Here is a 22,014-nt window from a genome sequence, read left to right as displayed (position 1 = left end):
GAAGTGTCATCACACAGATTATAACTCAACATGAAAGAAGAGATGCAAAATCACTGTAACAGGTTTACTACACAGAGAAATTAATGAGGGGCTAAGGGAGCATGGAGAGTGGAAAGATGACTTCTGGCTGAGGAGGCAATGGGTTCTTCATTTTTTTATTCGAAAATGTACTGTGCATACCATATACCAAAGCTGAAAAAAAAATGGTGAAAATCGGGTCCCCATCCTCAACCAAGTAACTTACAGTCCAGTAGAATAAGCACATTGACTAAGGCTTACCCATGAGTCAGGTTCTGAGGCAGCACAGGACACTGCCCCCAAAGAGCTCACCGAGGCAGGAGACAGCTATCTGGACACAAGAGAGTGTGATGCGTGAAATGACATGCATCCAAGTGAAGGGGCACCTGCTGGGGAACGCCATGAGAAAGACATGGCTGCCGATTGACCCAGGAGCTGGACCGGGCCACACAGAGGCTCTTCAGCCCCTCCTCCCATCCTTGGAATGTGGGTTCCACTTGCCTTTCCCACTCCCAGAGGCTGCTCTAAGGACATGGCCTTGAAATGCTGATGTGTTGAAAACACCTGCACAGTATACATGACTGAGCCCAGTTAGGGCCTCTTTATAAACTTCTAAGATTTGGCAGCAGGTGTGGGGATCCATTCATCTTGTTGCTGCCCAAGACATGCCTCGTATGTAGGTTCCCTTTGCTAGTATTTTTTTTTTTAAAGATTTTATTTATTTATTTGACAGAGAGAGAGCACAAGTAGGCAGACTGGCAGGCAGAGAGAGAGAGGGAGAAGTAGGCTCTCTCCACTGAGCAGGGAGCCCAATGCGGGGCTCAATCCCAGGGCCCTGGGATCATGACCTGAGCCGAAGGCAGACGCTTAACCGACTGAGCCACCCAGGCACCCCCACCCCCGCCTTTGCTAGTATTAAAACTGCCACCTACCAACACTGAGTGGCCTGCCTCTTTCTCTGGTGTCTGCCTGCTTTCTGAGTACAGGGGCCACTTTCAGATTATACCAGGAAAGCTCCCCAGAGGGTTGAGAACCAAACAGCATCTACGTTGAGCCTGGATGGATGCATAAAGTTAGACATGGTGACAGGGGAACATTTCCCATGAGAAGATAGCAAAAACTAAGGCGTGGAGACCAACAAATTCTGGGTGAGTGCACAAAAACATGTGTGATGGGAGAGGCCAGACTAGAGAAGTAGACTGGAGCCAGATTCTAAATAAAGGATTTGAATAACATTTAATAGCTTGGGCTTCACATTGTAGATAACAAAAAGCCCCCTCGAGATTCTTGAGCAAAGGAGTCTTATCACCAGACTTGTGATTCAAAAAGATTCCTTTACAGCAAAGACTAAGGTGGACAGGAGACCGTTGGAGGTAACTGTAGCTGTCCAATTGAGATAATTAAGGCCTTAAGCAGGACAGTCGATGTGAAAGTGAAACAGGGAAAATATATTTGAGATATTAGGGAGTCAGAATAAACCAGACTTGGCAACTGCCTGGATGTAGAGAGAATGAAGAAGCAAACAGGGACAATGACAAATCAAACGCTCCATACCTGAATCCCGAGGAGAACTGCAGTGTCACCAATACCAAGAGATAAAAGGGAGACGAACAAATAGGTTTTAGATGTCTTAAATATTTTTTTGAATATTTTCAAAATATGTTTAAAATGTGTTGCGTATTTTGGATGCTGATAATACAGTTAGGTGGAAATGTCTGACCGTTGGAAGTCTGGACTTAGCACTCAGCAAAGAGGTTCACACTAAAGATGCGTACGTGAAAGAAATCCACAGAACGGTACCGGATGGAGCTATGGGAAGAGAACAAGTACCCAAGGGGAAACTGTGTGTTGAAAAAACAGTTGTGTTGCGCTCTGACTTCAGAGCTATGCTGGGATAGCTACGAAGAACGGGAAGAAGCGGAAGCCCAGACACCATCCCACTGTCTCTAATCGGGGAGAGCCTATTGTTGCCAGGTGGATATATTTGAGGTCTATATGCCAGTGGCTTTTAAAAAATGTCGCAAATGGAATCTAGTCTTCAGGGGAAAGAGGAGGATGAGCTCCCAGGGGAATTGCTAAAGGGTTGAAGAAGCTAAGAAAAGTTTTTCAGGTAGGAGGTGGTCAATAATAGTGCCGCATGCTGAGGGAGAATGAGGATTAAAAATAGGTGACCGAAGTTGGCAATTCCAAGGTCACTGGCAACCTCTAAGAGAAAGGTGGACAAAATGGTAAGAGACAAGGTCAGACTACAAGGGTAACTGTGGAGGGGACAGGGTCGGGGCACTGGGGCAGCAAGGGCGTGTTACTTTAAAGTTCGGCGGTACAGGGAAGACAAGAATTTGAGGGGGTGGCAGGGTGAAAGAAAGGTTATTTTAGAACAAGAGACCATACGGTAGGCTAAGGAACTAAGGAACACTGGGGGCTGAAAGCCTTGAGAGACACAGAAGAGCTAGGAAATTAGATAGAATCAGCTGGAGTGAGGCCCCAGAGCCAGGAGGCACAGGGATCCAGGGGGAGAATTAATCTCAATACTAAAATTACCCCATTTTACAGAGAAGGAAATCAAGGCACAGGGAGGTTAAGTAACTTCTCCAAGGTCTCACTGACTTAAGAACTACTGTTTTTTCCATTTATCCGTTCCTGTTTCTAGAAATGGGAAAGAGTAATATGTATGATACAGAGAAGTGTAACTTTTTCTACCCAGAAAGAATATAGGATCAAAGGAGCTAGACTTGGAAAACCACCACCAAATCAGAACATAAATGTACAACAGTTCAAATGTGTCTGGGCATGCTAAGGAGGCAGGAGGAGAGTTCCCAAACACCCAAGCATGGGATAAGCTGGGTGCCGTCCGCCTCAGTTCTGGAGAACATTCGTCATCATTTCAGAAATTCAGCTCCCTCTCTGCCAGTTTCACCTTCAAAGTGGAAATTCTGAAAGTAAGATTCACTCAAGGTCCACCTTGGCAGCTTCTGAAGCAGAAGAAATGATAGAGAATTCCTCCATATATGAATGAGTGAGAGGAATGAGTAGCTGGTAGAAACCAAACATTCTACACGTGAGCATATACCCTTCTCTGGAACTGCTCTAGAGAAGTACCAGGGTAAGGAGCAAAAAATGAAAGAAATGGAATGGTTTTCTTTTCCACTCTCCATCTACATGAAAAATGTGAGAAGCAGAAAGTGTCTCCTCCCTCCTATGTATCTGTCAGCACATTTCCAGGAGGCCTGGCCACATCCCGGGCACTGGCTGGCTGGGGGAAAGAGACTGACACAGCACATTCGTTCGCCTTGGAGCCCTCGCCTGGGTGGTCTGCTGTTATTCCTTTGATTAAACTCCCAGGCTGGAAGAGCTGGAGCTGCTCCTAATGATAGCTGGGTCCTGAAATCTCACACTCGCCCGCACAGAGAGGGCCGGTGCTCCCTGTGAGTCGCGGCCTCCCACTCCTCACCACAGAGCTGGGCTCCTTGGCCACATTCTTCTGCTCACTAACAACAGTAACCGCAAAGGGCAACGTCTGTGCAGAGGGCTGCAGTGGTAACGCACACCTCTCCCGGCACTGAGACAGTGAGACTGAAGCTCGACTCCAGCGCCCTGTCAGCTACCACAGCACGGAAGATGCTCCCAGAAAACCCTGCTTTCAGGGATGCGCACGCTGACTTCCAAAGAACCCCCTCCCCAAAGGACAGCCAGCCTCTCGTGTGCCAAGGGGAAACTAAATTTGACCTGCTCTCTGCTCAGCTTTGTAGGGTACTTGTTGAATAACCCCCACTAAGAACATGTATCTCTTTCAAGCATTATTCCGAGCGTCCGCGTGCCGGCACGAACATTGCTGAAGTCGCTATTGTGGCCCCTCCGTGTGGCAAGGAAAGTTTGATGTTCTTGCGTTTTGTAGGCCATAAAGAAAGTTAAATCATAACAGAAGTAGTGAAAGTCATCACAGGCTAAATGAGGTTCTGTTCTTAGCCTTGCAAATCCATAACAATTTAGCCTCTCATGTAAATTCTGGGTACCTCCAAGTTTTACTGTAATGTTTTGGGGTTGTCAGAGTACTTTGCTTCTTTACTTCTGGCCAGCTCCCTGTTCCTGAGCATCTTCACGAGTGAGCAGGAAGGAAACGGAGTGACACTGCCTCACCCTCCAACCCACCCTCCTCCAGCTACCTGAGTGACCAAACTAAAAGGCAAAGCCAAGTGCATCTCTGTGCCCCCCTCCCCTCCCCCCCGTCATCTATGAGATGAAGATGAGTTCCTTCACAGAGAAAGCTTTCCTTAAATAGCCTACGTCTTCTCTTCCAGCTTCCATCCTAGCTGCTCTCTGCTGATTCCCTATCCTCCAATACCACTAACCAGCCTACTGTTTCCTTACACACATACAGGCTAGCTGTTATCCTGGAACCTGCTCTCACCCTTCTCCTGCCATCCACTTGCCTACATTTCAGATTTAGTTTCGACAGAATCTCTTCCAAGAAGGCTGCTCTGGCCTTCTCACTCCCATACACAGGCTGGGTTAGGTATTACCCCTTTTGATACTTCTGTTATTCCCTAGAAATATCTCTTTCGTGCATATTCCATGCTAGTACTATCATGTGTTTATGTGGCTGTCACCCTTACCAGACTGTGAGTTATTTCATGCCAAGGACTATGTCTTATATCATCCCCATGGCTTAGTACCAAAGCCTGGAACATTCCTAAGAGCTTAATAAAATGTTTTTGAATGAATAAATTAAAAAAACACATTTGAATTAAAAGTTTTAGGAAAAATGCCACTAAAAGCTTTAATGGGGTAAGCAGTTGAAATTATAGACAAAATAAAATGATTTTTCAAAAACGGACCCAAGGATTTCAATTTTTTATACTCATCTTCGAAAACACAAATCATTAAAAAATCTGTGTTCCTTATGTAGTGGCAGGTCTCTTAACACCTTACCCGGAAAAGCAATGTAAAGATACATCAGAGTTTATGGGATATAATGAAAGCAATACTGGGAGGAAAATTCGTAGCTTTAAATACAGTGACAAGAGAGAATGAAAGTAAGTATCCCACTTAAGAGACTGGGAGGAAACAAAATAAAGCTAGCAAAAGCAGAAGGAAGGGAATTAGTAAAGACAAAACAAAACAACCAGTTAGAAACATTAAAACAATAGAATGAATAAATTTATCCAGAACTATCTTACCAAAAAAAGGGAAGCAGGGGAAGGAAACATTAACCCTACTGGATTTAAAAGGAAGGAAGGAAGGAAGGAAGGACGGGCAGACACAAACACAAAATAGGAATTGGAAGTCAGGAAATAATCACAGGTATGAGGAATACTGAACACAAAGCTGCTTCTGATGAAGCCGCCTTGAAGGTTTCACGGCCCAAGTTGAGACAGAAGGGCAGAGCTGCCCCCACTTTGAGTCTGCACCCCCACTAGCAAACACATGGGCCAGAGCACATATGAAGCCATTGTAACAGGTTATTATTTACTAGAAGAAGAATAAAAGAATTTTCCAAATTCCAAATTGATGAATTACTTGCTCTGAGGGGAAGGAGCCAGATAACATACAATTGAGCTTTTCAATAACCAAGTTCATTTTGGTAACACTGTATTTTACCTAAAAACTACTTTTTCAAATCAAATTAGAAGTTATTTCTTACTGAAAGCCTTTTATGGCTGAAATACCAATATTTTCCAAATATATGGCATTTAGACTTTACGAAGTAGTTTTTGCATACTATCCTCAGGAGCCTACTGTATTTACCCCATCAACAAACAAAAACCCTGAGGTTGAAAGTTGAGTGAACTGTCCGAGATCACACAGCTGGTCCGTGGTGGGGGAAGACAGATCTACAGATGGCTAGTCCAGCTCGCTTTCCATCACCCCACCCTGCTTATTACATACCACAGCCCCTCCCTCAGTACTGTACCGAGCACCAGCCACCCTTTTACCAGACTCTAAAAGTTAAGACTGACATCTAACGGCAAGTTCAGATCCCTACGTACAGGAGTCTGATGGACTTTTAATTCTCTGGCACTGAAGTTCTCCTTCAACAAGAAAGATGGACTGAAGGAAACGACTTTCCCATTAGGATACAATCACCCTGGAGTCCCACAGGATCAGAATCTTGTCATTTTGCAAGCTTTGCAGCTTACCAAATGACAGAAGCTGAAAATATGTAAACACTAACATTGGCTATGTTTTTTACTATGACTGCAAAGAAAATTTCCTAATGTCTTGGTGCTTCTAGCTGCTCATTTATAAGCTAGAAACATACACTCTTGTCAGCGACCCAGTGAAAAACGGGTAGCGGATCACTGGCCCTCTCCCTCCTTCACGACCACTTCACATTTCAAAATTCCTTCCTATTCTACCATGGTCATGACATTCAAGTACCTTCTTCCTATCACTCCATCTGTAAAATTTAACTCGCCCACCCCCCTCAAGTCTCAAAACTGCCCTTGTAAGATATTTTGCTTCCTATTTCAAATCAGGCATCCTCATCTCCCTTCAAACGATTAGGGCTTTGAAAAAGAAAATTCATTACAGCCTCACACACTGGGATGAGGCTGAAGTAAAGCTAAGGCTTACTTTTAATTTTGGTTCTAAATTTTATACAGAGAAGCAGGGCACCACCAGGGAGCAGTGTGTTGCCTATTTTTAACACGTGCTCGAAGTAATTTTCAGCTTCACTTTTTTCTAGACTTGATTATCATTACAGAGTTGCACTAATTAAGACTCTGATGCACCAGAGATATAGCAAAATGTAACTGTGGAGTTAAATTATAATAATTTCTTTGGGGGACTTCAATGTCATTTTGCATAAAGGAAAGGGAGAAGATACGGCTTCTACTTCTAGTTAAATACCATGGGGATGATCAGCAAGGAGGGCAAAAACAATCCCAAAGTTCTTGTGAAAGTTTCATATAACTTCATTGTGTTGTAAGCTTGTTATTATATCTATAACTTAAGGTCAAAATTGTGGTATCTATTTCCATCTATCCAGCTTCCCGAATAACCTTGATTATATCACTTCTTTCAGCCTCAGTTTCCCCCATCTGTAAAATGGGGAGAATGACATGTGTTGACTAAAGGTGTATTGAAATGCTTTACTAGTCAGTAGCCATAAAATGTCCTGAGAGCAAGAGATGAAAGGTGTATAGTTAAAAAAAAAAAAAAAGTAAAAGGTAACGTTATGGCATTCTGGTAAAAAGATTTCTAAGACAAACTCACTGGAAAATTTTACCAAAGAAAGAAGTTATTTTTAAAGATCCTTTAAAAGTCTATTTGACAGCTGAATGTTCAAGTCTGTTTATCCATGAAATAAATACATCAGAGTTAGTAGCGACTTAACTTTGGAATACCTGTAACAGAAGTTTATTTTCTTTAAAGACCAAGAGGAACACTCTCATTCTTTAGCTCACACCAACTAATACTCCTTCAACAAGCATCAGCATACAGGAAATGAGCAGAGGCAGGGACGGACAGATTACCCTGTCCTTAAGATCCTCCGGACCAAAGAGCTCTTTGGTCCCGCAACTGTCCGTACCTGCTGGGTGAGGAGACTGATGTGAGTAGATGGGGAATACTGCCTGGCTGCCTGCTTCTCAGCCAGCCGCTGGAGCTCGGCCGTGACCATGCTTGGGTTATACCGTCTGCTGTACGGAGAACCATCTTCTCCCTCTCTTTGTGGTTTAGCCATTCCCGAGTGTAGCTTGTTCGGATGGCATGAACCTGCTAAAAAAAAAGAGGAAAGTTTTTACCCACTTAGGAAAAAAAATCCTGAAAAACTTAGGGTGATGACAGAGAAATCTCAGCCAACAGATACTTTACTGAATCCCAGGGATCTTTGACAACTTGTTACAAGCATTTATTAACATGTTTTTGTTTACTATGAAAGCTTCACGCACACAAAAATTTCATCATATGCAGTGGGTAACAAACACTTGTAGAATTTACTAATTTTAATGAATAAAAAAGTATAGTTTTAAAACTTATTATAATTCTTATTTTTCTTGTAATGGGACTTTACTTGTCAGTAGCCTATGGCATCTACTGTCAAATAAGCCACAATCCGTCTTACCAAGCTCAAAAGGGAAAACAGATAACAGCAAAACAGTCTAATTAGAAAAACAGCAATAATCTTATATGGATGAAATGACTCATTTTCCTTTCAGATTTAAATGTTCTTCTTCCAACTGTAATATCGGAGAGTTTTTGAGCACTGAAATTATTTAATATAAAATCAAGGTTCACATTTTTTCTATGACGGAAGTCATACATCTCACTGAAAAAAAAAATTTAAAACCCAGAAAATACTATGTTTCCTTTCTGTCTTATTAATGCTTATACAACTGTGATCATTTGGTATATACAATCTGGTGATACTGCTTTAAAAAATCTGTAACTCTTTCATGTTTATTGTGCGATACATAGAAAATTTTGTAACAGGTGTGTAAGTTATAAATAATACTATAATGAACCAGTGAACTTACTACCCAAATCAAAACCACATTACCAATTAATATGCATCAACTATGTGCTCCTCTTGAGACATCCCTTATTTCCCCTTATCATTCATTCCCTTCCTTTTTAAAAATATCTTCAATAATGTATTTGTGTGGGTACGCATAAACAAAATACTAGATAATTTTGCTTGGTTTTGAGCTCTACAAAAGTGGTATCTTACTGTAGTAGGTTCCTGAGATTTGTTCTTGTCATTCAATACCATACTTTCAAGATTCATCCTTGCTAAGCATAGCTTAAAATGCATTAATTTATCCGCTGCTTGGTATTCCATTTTGCAAATACACTACAAATTATTTTTCTCTTCCCCCATCAATGGATATTTTAGTTATTTCAAACTTATTGCTATTATAAACAGTGCAGCCGTGAACACTCTTGAATATCTCCTGGTGCACATGTGCAAGAACCTCTCTTGTGTATAAGCCTAAGAATGGGATTGTTGAATTATGGAGTATGGTAAATCTTCAAATTTATGTGATAATACCAAAGTGGCATTTTTTTACACTCCCACACGCAAAATATGAGAGTTCCTGCTGATCGACATCCCCGACACTTAGTGTTGTCAAGTATCTTAATTTTTCTCACTTCTAAGGGGGTAAAAATCTCATTGTAGTCTCCATTTACATCCACTGATTAATCATGATGCTGAGCATGTGTTACCTCTTTTCTGATACCACTGATCATTTTTCTATTGGGTTTTTTCTTATTGATTTATGGCAGTTTTGCTTTTATGTGTCACAGGCTCCATACCATGCGATCTTAAAGATAATCTTGTTTATTTTATCCTAGAAGTTTTTATTAAAGATTTATTTATCTTAGAGAGAAAGAGAGCGTGTGTGCATGCACCCAAGCACGGCGGACAGGGGAGGGAGAGAATCTCACATAGACTCCCTGCTGAGTGCAGAGCCCCATGTGGGGCTCAATATCATGACCTGGGCCTAAATCAAGAGTCAGATGCTTAACCAACTGAGCCAACCAGATGCCCCTATTTTATCCTAGAAGTTTTAAGTTTTGCATCTGAAATTAATTTTATACATAGTGTAAGTCAGTGACCTAGTTTCATTTTTTTCTCTGTATTATTAACTGATCGTCCCAGTACTGTGTATTGAGAAACCCCTCCTTTTCCACTATGCACAATGCCATCTTGGATACGTATCAAGGTTCCATCTGTGTCTCTAACTTCCTGTTTTTTTCCATTGGTCCATTTGTCTATAACAAATACCACACTGTCTCAGTTATCGTATCATATCTTTTTTTTGTTGTTGTTGTTCCTCCACTTTATTTTTGTTCTTTCGTAGGTTCTCACTATTCTTGGCCATTTAGAATGGGCTTGTCAAGTGTAACAACAGACCTATTGAGGTTCTGGTTGGAATTGTATTGAATCTAGGGATCAGTGTGATGAGAACGGAAACATTTAGGACACTGATTCTTTCCATCCATGCATATAAGCTATTTAATCTATTTTATTTAGGTTTTCTCTAATGTCCCTCAAAAAGCCTTATAAAATTTCCTTTCTTTCCTAAATTTATCCCTAAATTTTATTCCTAGATTTATTTTTTTCTTGGTGGTGACTGTTACACAACAATGTGAATGTACATAGTGCAACTAAACTGTAAACTTAAAAACATAATAAAAAAAGAAATTAAGTATACTTAAAAGAAATATAAAAAAACTTAAAAATAGTTAAAATGGTAAATTTTATATATATTTAACCACACTACAAAAAATTGCTTTGTTGCTAATATACAGAAAAGGCTGATTTTTAATATTGATCTTATGGCCATCTATACTGCTAAAATAATTATTTCTAAAATGTATCTGTAGATTACTTTCAGTTTTCTATGCAGACAATGTATTATCTGCAAATAAATTTTATTTCCTCCTTTGTGATCCTTATGCTTTTAATTTCTTTTGTCTTACTATGCTGGTTCTGGTAAAACATTAAATAGAAGCAATATTGGTGGGCATCCTTTTATGGCTCTTAATGTTAAAAAAAATTCTTTCAACATTTCCCCATTTACACTGATACCTCATGTAGGATTTTGGCAGATAGCCTTTTTCAGCTCAAGAAGAGTTTCCTTCTCTTCTTATGCTGAGAGCTTTATCATGAATGACTGTGGAATTTTATCAAATTCTTTTTCTGCATCTACTAAGATGAATATGGTTCTTCTCCTTTAGTTTGTTGATGTGGCAAATGTTGTTTATGTATTTTCTACTGTTAAGCCCTCCTGTGTTCCTAGGATAAACTTGTTTATGGTGTCCTATCTCTTTCATATGTTGCTAGATTTGGCTGGCTTATATTTTGATTAGAATTTTTGCATTTATGTTCATAAATGAAGCTGGTCTCTAATTTCCCTCATACTATCCTCAACTGGTTTTGTTATTAAGATTAAACTAGGTGTTCAAAATGAGATGAGTATCGTTTCTTTTCCCATTCTCGAGAAGAGTTTAAGATTGGAATTATCTGCCCTTTGAAAGATTGTTAGAACTTACTTATAAAATTATCTGGGCCTCAAATTTTGTGAGATTTTTAACTATTGTTTCAATTATCTTAATACAGGACTGTTGAGGCTTTCATCTTCTTGAGTGAATTTTATGTAAGTTATACTTTTGTATTTGTCCATTTTGTAAGTTTTCAATTTTATTGGAAAAAAACGGTTAACAATTCTTTTTGTCACCTATGCAATATTTGTGTGTTCTATAGGTTTTCCATCCCCAACCCCATATTATTTCTCCATGTCTTCTCTCTTCTTGATCAGTCTCACCAGAGGTTTGTCCATCTTATTAGGGTTTTCAAAGAACTTTTGGTTTTGATATTCTCTAGTGTACTTTATTTCTGAATTCGCTGATTTTTCTGCCCTTATCCTTATTATTTCTTTTTCTTTATTTAGATTTATGATGTTTTGTTTCTATAATGTCTGAAATTAAATACTTAGAAATTAATCTTCAGCCTTTCTTCCTTTCAAATGAAAGTTTTTAAGGCAGTAAATTTCCCTCCACATACTGCCTTTCATTGCTCTCCATACACTTGGACCCACAGTTGTCCCATTATCATTCCATTCTAATACTTTTACATTTATTTCCATTATGATTTCTTCTTTGACTCTTTTTATTTTATTTTTTTTAGGTTTTAATTTAAATTCCAGTGAGTTAACATACATTGTAATATTAGTTTCAGGTATACAATATAGTGATTCAACACCTCCATACAACACCCAGTATTTGACTCTTTTCAATACTGAAATTCATGAGGATTTGTTATATGCTATAACTTTTTGTTATTGTCATTCAATTTAATTGCAGTGTAGACAGAGAATGTGCCTGTATGATGCCAATTCTGTGAAATTTGTCTTATTTTATGATGTAGGACATGACTGGTTTTATGAATATATTATGAATGCTCAAGAATGTGTTTTCTCTAATTATTGGGTACACAGTTCTATGTATGACCAACTGATAAAGCTTACCAACTTGTTCAAATCCTCTTTATCTTTGCTAACTTAAAACAATCTGCTTAGTCTATTAGTACCTGATAGATGTATGTAGAAATCTCCCACTAAGACAGTGGATTTATAGACTCCTCATGTACTTGTATCAATCTTTGTTTTATATATTTGGAGGTTATTTTTATTAGATGCACTTAGAACTGTTTTATCTTTCTGCCGAACTAAACCTTTACCTTTTGTCTTATGTAATTACTGTCTGTATCTGTAAGAAAATTTTATATCTTAAAGTCTATTTTAGCATATGTTAATATAGCTATACCATGTTCCTTCTGGTTGGTATTTACATGGCATTTCTTTCTTTATCCTTTTACTTTCAACCACTCCTTGTTCTTCTCTTTAGGTGTATCTCTCTCTGGTAAACAGCACACAGTTGGATTTTTTAAAAAATTCAACCTGACACTCTTCTAACAAGTTCAACCCATTTATATTTATTTTATTCTTGACATTGGGACTTGGTTTGCTATCTTTTAAGTTTCATTTCTCTTGCTTTTTCTAAGCTTCCTGCTCAATCCATTTTTCTTCTTCCCAAAGATTTAGAATTTCCACATTTTTCCTCTTTTGGTGGGGACCTTTGAAATTTCATACTGTGTATTTATCTTTAAAAACTCTGAAGTTAAGGGGCGCCTCGGTGGCTCAGTTCGTTAAGCGACTGCCTTCGGCTCAGATCATGATCCTGGAGTCCCAGGATCGAGTCCCGCATTGGGCTCCCTGCTCAGCGGGGAGTCTGCTTCTCCTTCTGACCCTCCTCCGTCTCATGCTCTCTGTCTCTCATTCTCTCTCTCTCAAATAAATAAATAAAATCTTAAAAAAAAAAAAAAGTCTGAAGTTAAATCGTATCCTACTCTCACTCTCAAACTATTCAATAACCGCAGAAAAATTAAACTCAAATTACTTGCAGGCTATTATTGTCATTTACTATACTGTTGTCTACTACTGTTTAAGCCGTTCAGAATGTGTTCTCTGACCGCCATGGAAATAAGCGAAATAGACAATTACAAGAAGTAGAGAATGCCAACTATCTGAAAATTAAACAATATACTTATAAACAATCCACGGGTCAAAGGATAAATCACAACAGAAATTTAAAAATATTTTTGAACTGACTAGCTCCTTTTGTTCCCTATCCCTCTCTGGGAAAAGTGTGAAAAATGAAGGTTTTTTAAAGAAAATTTTGATTAACACAGGGTATTGGAGACATTGATCTTACTGAATTTCTCTCAAATGGGAGAAAACAGTTCAAACCAGAACATTATTGATTATTATTACTATCAATCTTAGAAGATTAAATCACAAGAATAACCACTCAGAATTAGCACACACATACATGCCCATATTCATAGTTATGACTTATTAAAGTATACATTTAATATCTCTGATTCAAGCTGCATATTATAATATTCATTTCATTTGAAATCAGATACTAATTAAGAAATATAAATTGACTATTTACAAAACATAGCTTAGCTGTAACTCATCGTAATATGGATATTACTAAACTGTTTAAAAACTTGACCAATGGTAAGGTATTTACCAAACTAATCTACAGATTCAACACAATCCTATCCAAATCCCATCTGCCTATTTCTGCAGAAATTGACAAGCTCATCCTAAAGTTCATATGAAAATGCAAGGGATCCAGAATAGTCTAAACAATATGGAAAAAAGGAACGAAACTGGAAGAATCACTCTTGGTGACTTCAAAACCTACTACAATTCTACAATACTCAAGACAATGTGGTATTGGCACAAGGCTAAACACATCTGTCGATCAGTGGAACAGAAATGAGACTCCAGAATAAACCCTTACATTTATGATTAAAGGATTTTTGACAAGAATGCCAAGATAATTCAACAGGGAAATAATACTCTGTTTCAACAAATGGTGCTGGGACAACTGAATATACACATGCAAAAGAATGAAGTTAGACCCTTATGCCACATCCTACGCAAAATGGATAAAAAATTCAAAATGGATGAAAGACCTAAATGAAAGAGCCTAAACTATAAAATTCTTAGAAAAAAACATGCATATAAATTTTTGTTACCTTGGATTAGGCAATAATTTTTCAGGTATGATACCAAAAACATAAGAGCAAAAGAAAAACAGATAAATTGGATGTCATCAAAATTAAAAGCTTTTGTGCTTCAAAAACATGAAATGATGACCAACGGAAGGGGAGAAAATATTTCAAAATCATGTATCTGACAAGGGACTTGCATCCAGACTACATAAAAAACATAACAATAAAAAATAAATATCTCAATTTAAAAATAGGCAAAGGATTTGAATAAATATTTATCCAAAGAAGGCATACTGATGGCCAAAAAGCACATGAAAAGATGTTCAACATCATTAGTCATTAGGGAAATGCAAATGATAACCACAAAAATGAGACACTACTTCCAAACCACTAGAATAAGTAAAATCAGAAAGACAGATAATACTAAGTGTTGGCTGGCAAGGATGTGGAGAAACTGGAACCTTCATGCATTGCTGGAAGCAAAATGATGTAGTCACTTTGAAAACTGTTTGGAAGTTACTCAAAAAAAAAAAAAAAAGGCATGAAGCTACCATATGACCCAGTGATTCCACTCCTATGTATACACCCAAGAGAAATGAGAACATTGGTCCACACAAAAACTTGTACACAAACATTAATAGCAGCAATATTCATAATAGCCCCAAAGTGAAAACAATCCAGATGTCCATCAACTGATAAATGGATAAGCAAAGTATGGTATATCCATCCAAAGAATACTCTTCAGCCATACAAAGGAATGAAATACTGACACATGCTACAACATAAATGGCCCCCCCCCTTTTTTTTTAAGATTTTATTTATTTATTTGAAAGAGAGAGAATGAGAGAGAGAGAGCACATGAGGGGGGAGGTCAGAGGGAGAAGCAGACTCCCCGCTGAGCAGGGAGCCTGATGTGGGACTTGATCCCGGGACTCCAGTATCATGACCTAAGCCGAAGGCAGTCGCTTAACCAACTGAGCCACCTAGGCGCCCCAACATAAATGACCCTTAAAGACATTGTGCTAAGTGAAATAAGTCATTCACAAAACGCCATTAGTTGTATGATTCCACTTACATAAAATGTCCAGAATAGGCAAATCTATAGAGACAGAAAGTAGTTCAGTGGTTGCCAGGGCTGGGGGAACGAGGAAACAGACAGTGACTACAAATAGGTATGGGGTTTCTTCGGGCATAAAGAAAATGTTCTAAAATAAGAGATAGTGGTGTTGGTTGCACAACTACGTGAATATACTAAAAACCACTGAATTGCACACTTTAAAGTGGTGAATTTCACAGTATATGAATTGTATCTCCACAAAACTGTTATTAAAAATGGGGAAAAAAAAACTTCACTGATAATATGGGTCTACCTACTTCATTTAAAGTTAGATACCTTATTTTAAGAATTCTTTGGTTATTTATTCAGGTCATACTTGACTCTAAATACACTGAAAAATAACTATTTGGATCAGAAAGAATGTATATAGCACACTTGTAGGTCTATGATGATCTGTGATGGAAAATCTCCTGACTAGACTGTAAGCTCCTACTAAATAGAATGGTCTCATTCATCCTTTACCCAGCATCTCAAAGAAGCCCTGATTCATTTTGTATTAATGGATGAATGCTACTGGACCAAATGCAAGACTCTTCCTCAGTCTCATCAGAACAATGCACGTGTCCCTTTACCTTTCAAAAGAAAGGGCAAAATGGAAGAGATGGCATTCTTTTTTTTTTTTCTTTTATGCGGGCCGGGGAGAAGCTGACATTGCAGGCTGCCTTTCATTTTCTCACACTCACCTGCCTTTGCTGAAGAGGGACGAGACAGTTTCTGGCTATAGATGTGGGCAGCACTTTGGAAAGAGGAAAAAGGGCCACTGGTGTAACTGCCTGATCGACAGCGCGGCAGGCCAGCAGGGCTCGGTGCGTTCTGTGTCCCAGGATGTATGGAGGGAGAGGCACTGTTAGGGGCTGTGCTCAGTAAACCTGCTGGCTGGTGAGACATGCTGGGGATAGCTGGAGGAATCTGAGAGAAAGAAGAATGGTGGCCGGGCCCTGATGAGAGGTCAGAGGTTGTAATAATAGATGACAAGTGGGTACTGGGAATTTTCTGCAGAAGAGTAACAACAGGACCAGAGAAAGAAGCGGAGGAAGAATTTGTATAGACTAATTTAGCCTCTTTGTCTGCTGAAGTGGTAAATCCTATTAAAACAAAAACAAACAAAATAAAACAAAACAAAGCAGATCATTTTAGGAAAAACTGACATATAATCTCTATAAAACATGAAGTAAACATTTTTAAACATTGAAATAATCTTAGCACGAAACAGAAATCATGAAAGACAAGAGACTTTAATGAGTGTTCATCATGAACTTAACGAATCATGCCTATCAAGACAACCTGGCAACAGAAACAGTTTATTTGTAGTCCTCGAATTTCTAAAAGCTGGAGTTGAGACTACCTCCATCAACCAGAGCAGGCATTTTACAAATGTGAGGGCGTTAGGACAAAAGTTTCTGGTAGTGACAGCTAACTGCTCTCCCTCTGCTTTTCACCCTTCTGGGGGGGAAAAAAAGTGCTCAGAATTTCTAAATATTAAGAAAATGAAAAATTCCTCAGAAGGAAAATAGGTTATCAGTAAATAGAAGGAAATTCTAAGGGAAGAGAAAGAACAAAGAAAAGGATCTTCTTTGGGGTAATGCCTCACACTTTAGAATCGTTTACTATCTGATGACTTTTTTTCTCCCCTTTTAGGGATTTATCAGAGAGCGGCAAATCTATGTAGGTTTGAAGTCACTCACGAGATAATTTATCACAGTGAATTTCTGTGGCCTGCTGCTGTTTGGGCTGCTTTATTTTCACTTCGGCCATCGTCTCAGGGTGATCTGAAACAGAAAATAAATACAAATGCTCTACATATAATTTTGTTTCCAAAATATAACACAATTCATAATTAATCCCAGGAACATTGCATACCCCACCACACTTTCCCAAGGCTGGCCACATCCACAGCCCTGTTGAGTGGGCAACCAACCAAAAGATTCCCAATCATCCCCAACCCCAGCTCTAGCTAACTGAACCAGGGAAAAATACTTAAACCCAGGACAGCCATCCATGGATGGCAACAAGCTAGGACATGCCTGGAAAAGAAAAGAAAAAAAAAAAAAAATAATAATAAGTAAGGGCAGTCAGATGCCTCTACCAAGAATTCAAACTAGGGAAACTAAGAAACCAAGCTTGTTGGTGGTACCCACTGGAGCAAAGAAATCATAATACATATGGAGCAGTGCAACAACCAAGAGACAGAAAGAACAGCCCCAATATTTGTTGGCAAGGTACCTGGATACTACAATAACTCTGTATCTATCTTTCTTGCTTGCTTTTATTTATTTATTTATTCACTTATGAATGAGAATGGTGGGGGGAGAGGGGCAGAGGGAGAGAGAGAATCTTAGGCAGGCTGCACACCCAGTATGGAGCCTGGCACAGGGCTCCATCTCATGACCCTGAGATCATGACCTGAGCCAAAATCAAGGGTCAGACGCTTAACTGACTGAGCCACCTAGGCGCCCATAATAGCTCTGTATCTTCAAGTAAACTTCTTGGTTTTACTTGAGCAAGCTGAGTGAGTTTACAAAATCACTCTAATAAATAAATTCCGCTCTAATACACTAGCTTTTTCCTACCACAGGATTTTGAAACAGGACAGCCAGGGCTAATCGTGTCCTTGCAGAAATACTCCAGAATCTTTTTCAGGGCTAGTTCGTATAAAAACTTAAGAAAGGCCATTTTACCTACTATCATCTTTCAGAATGAAAGAATGAGGACATAGGAATTAGTTTCTGCCCATCACCACCAGCAGTGGTGGTGACTGTCACACATGTGTTTGCTCATGTTTGAAATCAGTCCAGATACTATCAGATGTCAAAGCGTTGTTTCCTTAATTGGGGCCTTCCAACTGCCTCTCTAGTTATTCTTGTTAGGTCTAGATAGGTACAGATCTTCTTACGCAGAGGTCATCCTTAACACATGAACCCCAGAATTTTCAGGGACCCATTTGTACAAACAGATGCTGTCAGGACATACTGTCAGGGCTTCCCCAGGGAAGAAGTTACTTATCTGAACGCCACTGTAGGCCCTCACCTCTCTAGGTTAACTCACTTTTCTCTACCCCAACCTCATTGTAAGAACTCTTCAGCCTCTCTTCCTCAGCACTGTTACAGGAGCTTCTCAAAGCTTCCACCAACCTTCTTCCTACATTTACTCACCCAATTCTATCTATTAGACGATAAACCTTATGAAGTCAAGGTCCTAGGACAGCCCTGGTCACTGTATACCTAGCAGCCATCACAATGTCTGACACACAACAGGTGCTTGGGAAAAACGTGTAGAAGGAATGAATAAACAGATGAATCAACTAACTTCAGAACTTAGATAAGCCAGGACAGCTCAAAGAAGAGGGCTGACCTGGGGACTTCTAGAAATATCATTCGATTATACAGTGAGCTCAATATAAATAGGCTTTTGTAGACTAGCCTCTGAATCAAAACAGTTTTTAAAACATTAACACTGTTTCTTTGGAACACTCACTCCACATTTTAAATGACCAATTATCCTCGCTATTTCCACATTAGACTATGGTAGTCTTAACAGCAGGGAACGAGTCTCCGTCCTTGAATTTAGTGCTCAGCATAGTGACAGAATTGGTGTAGATTTCCTATGTCTTACACTTCCCAACTAGATTTTAAATGAATCTTACTTTAAGGCACAAAGCTTTGTTTATAACAGAACATCACTGCTATTTTTTGATCATATGACATGAGCTAGAGAGTTCGGTCCACATTAATTCCAAAATCCCCAATCACAGAGTTCCCCCACAGTGAGCTCTTTTAGAAATGCGTGGGAACATTCTGGGCTATCACAGTGACTGAAGAAAGCTAAAGGCATTTAGGATGTGGGACTAAGGATATTAGACATCCCACCAGGTATGGAAGAGTCCCACGCAACAAATAATTCTTCTACCCCAAATGCCAATGCTGCTAAGCCAGAGGAAGCAAAAAACTTAAAAAGAATGGGAAATAACTATTAGGAAAGGCAGAAGAGCACAGATTAAGAGCACAAGCTTTGAGTCAGGCAGATGAAGGTTCAAATTCTCATCCCACTGCACCGTGGAGGGGATCCTTGAGCAAGTTACTCAGTCTCTTTCAGCTTCTGTTTTCTCATCTGTATAAAGAAGTTGAATAATAGCACCCACTCCATATGGTTTTTAAAAGTAAAAAAATTAGATCACATCCAGCAGATTATAGTAATATGAGCACTCCCTTAAATGTTAGCCATTATTAGCTTGTCTTGAAAAGCTCTCTGCTGTTAATTTTCGTGAAAAAAAAAAAAAATCAGACCATGTCCCTCTTGTTCTGAGGACAAAAATGGAACGCCTCCTCAGCCCCGACCCCCACACTGCAATACTTCACCATCTTGGAGTCTGATAGTGCTTACGCAGCACATGATTCTTGGCTCTTTTCGCATGTCTCATTTTTTCACTTGTTCTTCTTATTTTTCATTAATAAACCATCATACTTACCACCCTTTGCCCCGCTATCAGAATAACTGTTGCTGTTTTTAGAACTCTTTGAGTGAGTCCCCAGGAAGACACTTGCAGACTTGTTTTTTTGGGTATAAAAAGTCAACACCTCCTCCAGTTCAGCCTCACTGAAACGAGGAGAGAGAGTATGGTCAGAACAGGAAGCTGTTCTGGAAAATCTTTCCACCAGATTTTATTCTGGAAATGGAGTCAGCTGGAGAAGGGGAAAATGAAAAGTAAAAGCTGAAAACTCCCTAATAATAGATGGTTAAATAGGAATACAAACAAAGCCATCTAAAAAAATTAAAGCATGATAAGGCTTTCTTCATCCCAAAGTGAATATTCGAGATGCACTGTCCAATATGGTAGTCAGGAGGCATATATGATGATTTCAGTTTAAATGAATTAAAATTAAGTACATTTAAAGATTCTTCTCAGACTAGCCACATTTCACGTACTCAGTGGCTACAACACAGAAAGTTCTATTGGATAGCCATGTTCTATATTAGAGGCCAACAAACTACAAACTTTATGGGGTCAAAACTGACAAGCTGATGAGCAACATATTCTTGTATGGCTCCCTGCTAAAAATGGTTTTTATCTTTTTAGAGAAGAATATGCTATGAAGATCATAGGTATCCTACACAGTCTGAAATATTTATTATCTGGCCGTTCACAGTTTGCCCCCCACTTCCAGATAACTGAAATGTGTTCATTAAAGGAGACCCTTGTCATTTTAATTCCCTATGTCAGAAATAAGGAGACCTACCAGCATAACCATATGAAGAGTTCCCTAACCATCTATACAATGAAGGAGATGGAACAAGATGGTTCTAGGTCATTTCAGATATTAAAATTATATGCACTTTATGAACATCCACAAAATGGAAAGTATAAGGAATCTGATGAGGGCCCACAGGATTCTTCTAGTAAACATATTATGCATGGATTTTTCAACACCTGTGGGAGGTTCTCAATGGCCTTCTGCATTTTTTTTTCCTGGAGCCAGGCTGTATTCCAGATGAGCGGCCTTTAAATAGGCAAAGTATTCCTGTGTTATCACAAAAAACCTATACCCCATCTTCAGAATACACTGTGATGACAACCTAGGAAACCGCTTCTATGAATCTCAGGGTAAACCCCACAGTCTCCAGAGTAGCCAAATGCCACAAAGTACCTCAAGTAACTATTAAAGATCCACGTGCAGCTGAGATTACAAATGGGTGATTACCTCTGCCTGTCTGTGTGTTTTATTTGGCCCTTCACAGAAAGGGAAAGGGAAAGGTTAAGGTTGGTCAAAATACAAACTGCTTGATGCCTCTTCTCTTAATCTTTGCCCACTTCATAATCTGTGTTTCCTTGCCTGACTCCTGCAGGGATCTGCATTTACCAACCTCGATGGAGGTATCCGGGTACCACCCCAAATGTAATAAACGAACCGATGCTAGCAGAAATTTCCAACAATCAACACTTAATGTACAACAGTAATAAATACGTTCCAGCATATTTTATCTCCAACTCTGTATCATTTGTCTTAGTACATGTAATTCATTTTTAGCATCCAGTTAGGCCTGGTAAGGGAATACACATCACTTTTCAAAAAATTGGCTTTTCTTTTCTTTTTTTATATTATAAGGATCTTGCAGATCCCTAGGAGGAACAGAATATTAATCTTTTAACTTTTAAAGTAGAGTAGTTTTCTGAACATACTCTAGTTTTTCTTTCCGATTTTTATAATGTTGATATGAGAAACCATTTCTTGTTTTGCTTCTATACCTGAATTATCAATCATATAACTCAAGACCCAAGAATGTTAACAAAGTAACATTACACGATTATAAACTCCTACAAAATGATGTCTTTGTTTGCTGTGAGTTTTTAAGCGTATGATAGTGAGGCTATCCTTAGGTCTGTACAAGGTCTTAAACACAGATCATATTATCTTATATGATAATATAAGACTATATAACTCACCACCTGATTTAACTTCATAAACCAACAGAGAATCGATTTTCTCCTGCTCTTCTCCCCACAGTGACTTTGATGGTTGAAGACTAATTAATGGGGTGATACAGATGTTTTATCCTTTATTTGAGGAGTTTTGCATGACTCTCTGTTTTAGAAAAAGGCCCTCCAGTGTGAGTCTTACAAAATTTTAAATGAAATGCCTTTGTTACCTCTTCCTTTGGAAACATATTGTCAATGGACAAAATGGCATGACTGATTTATATCAAGATAGAGCTGAATGCTGAGATTTTCAATCCTTAAAGGCTAACTCTACACATGAAGGACCTGTTCTATTTTATATAAATTAGGCGTAACCCTCACAGTGCTGAGAAACTGCCAAATCCTCAGCCCACTCAATGTAGGCAAAATTTG

General features: G+C 38.9%; 1 protein-coding gene across 21 annotated transcripts in view; it reads right to left on the bottom strand.

Moving 5' to 3' along the window:
• The window catches only part of TTLL5 (tubulin tyrosine ligase like 5), a 274,823-nt gene that overhangs the window by 146,456 nt on the left and 106,353 nt on the right, over positions 1-22,014 (bottom strand). For 14 of the 21 annotated variants that reach the window (XR_013440787.1, XR_013440786.1, XR_013440789.1 and 11 more), the window contains 4 exons: positions 19,636-19,763; positions 16,856-16,939; positions 15,854-16,255; positions 7,550-7,737 (listed from right to left, as the gene is read on the bottom strand). Coding sequence is in view for 17 of the 21 variants with exons in the window: in XM_078053996.1 (XP_077910122.1) it covers positions 7,550-7,737; positions 15,854-16,255; positions 16,856-16,939; positions 19,636-19,763 (802 nt within the window). In the remaining 4 variants the exon portion in view is untranslated. The remainder of the gene's footprint in view (positions 1-7,549; positions 7,738-15,853; positions 16,256-16,855; positions 16,940-19,635; positions 19,764-22,014) is intronic. The other 7 variants (XM_078053982.1, XM_036068564.2, XM_078053985.1 and 4 more) reach the window with 5 other exon arrangements.

Source organism: Halichoerus grypus, chromosome 8, assembly GCF_964656455.1.
Source record: "Halichoerus grypus chromosome 8, mHalGry1.hap1.1, whole genome shotgun sequence".
Classification (NCBI taxonomy): domain Eukaryota; kingdom Metazoa; phylum Chordata; class Mammalia; order Carnivora; family Phocidae; genus Halichoerus; species Halichoerus grypus.
This window is presented reverse-complemented; position numbering and strand designations above follow the sequence as displayed.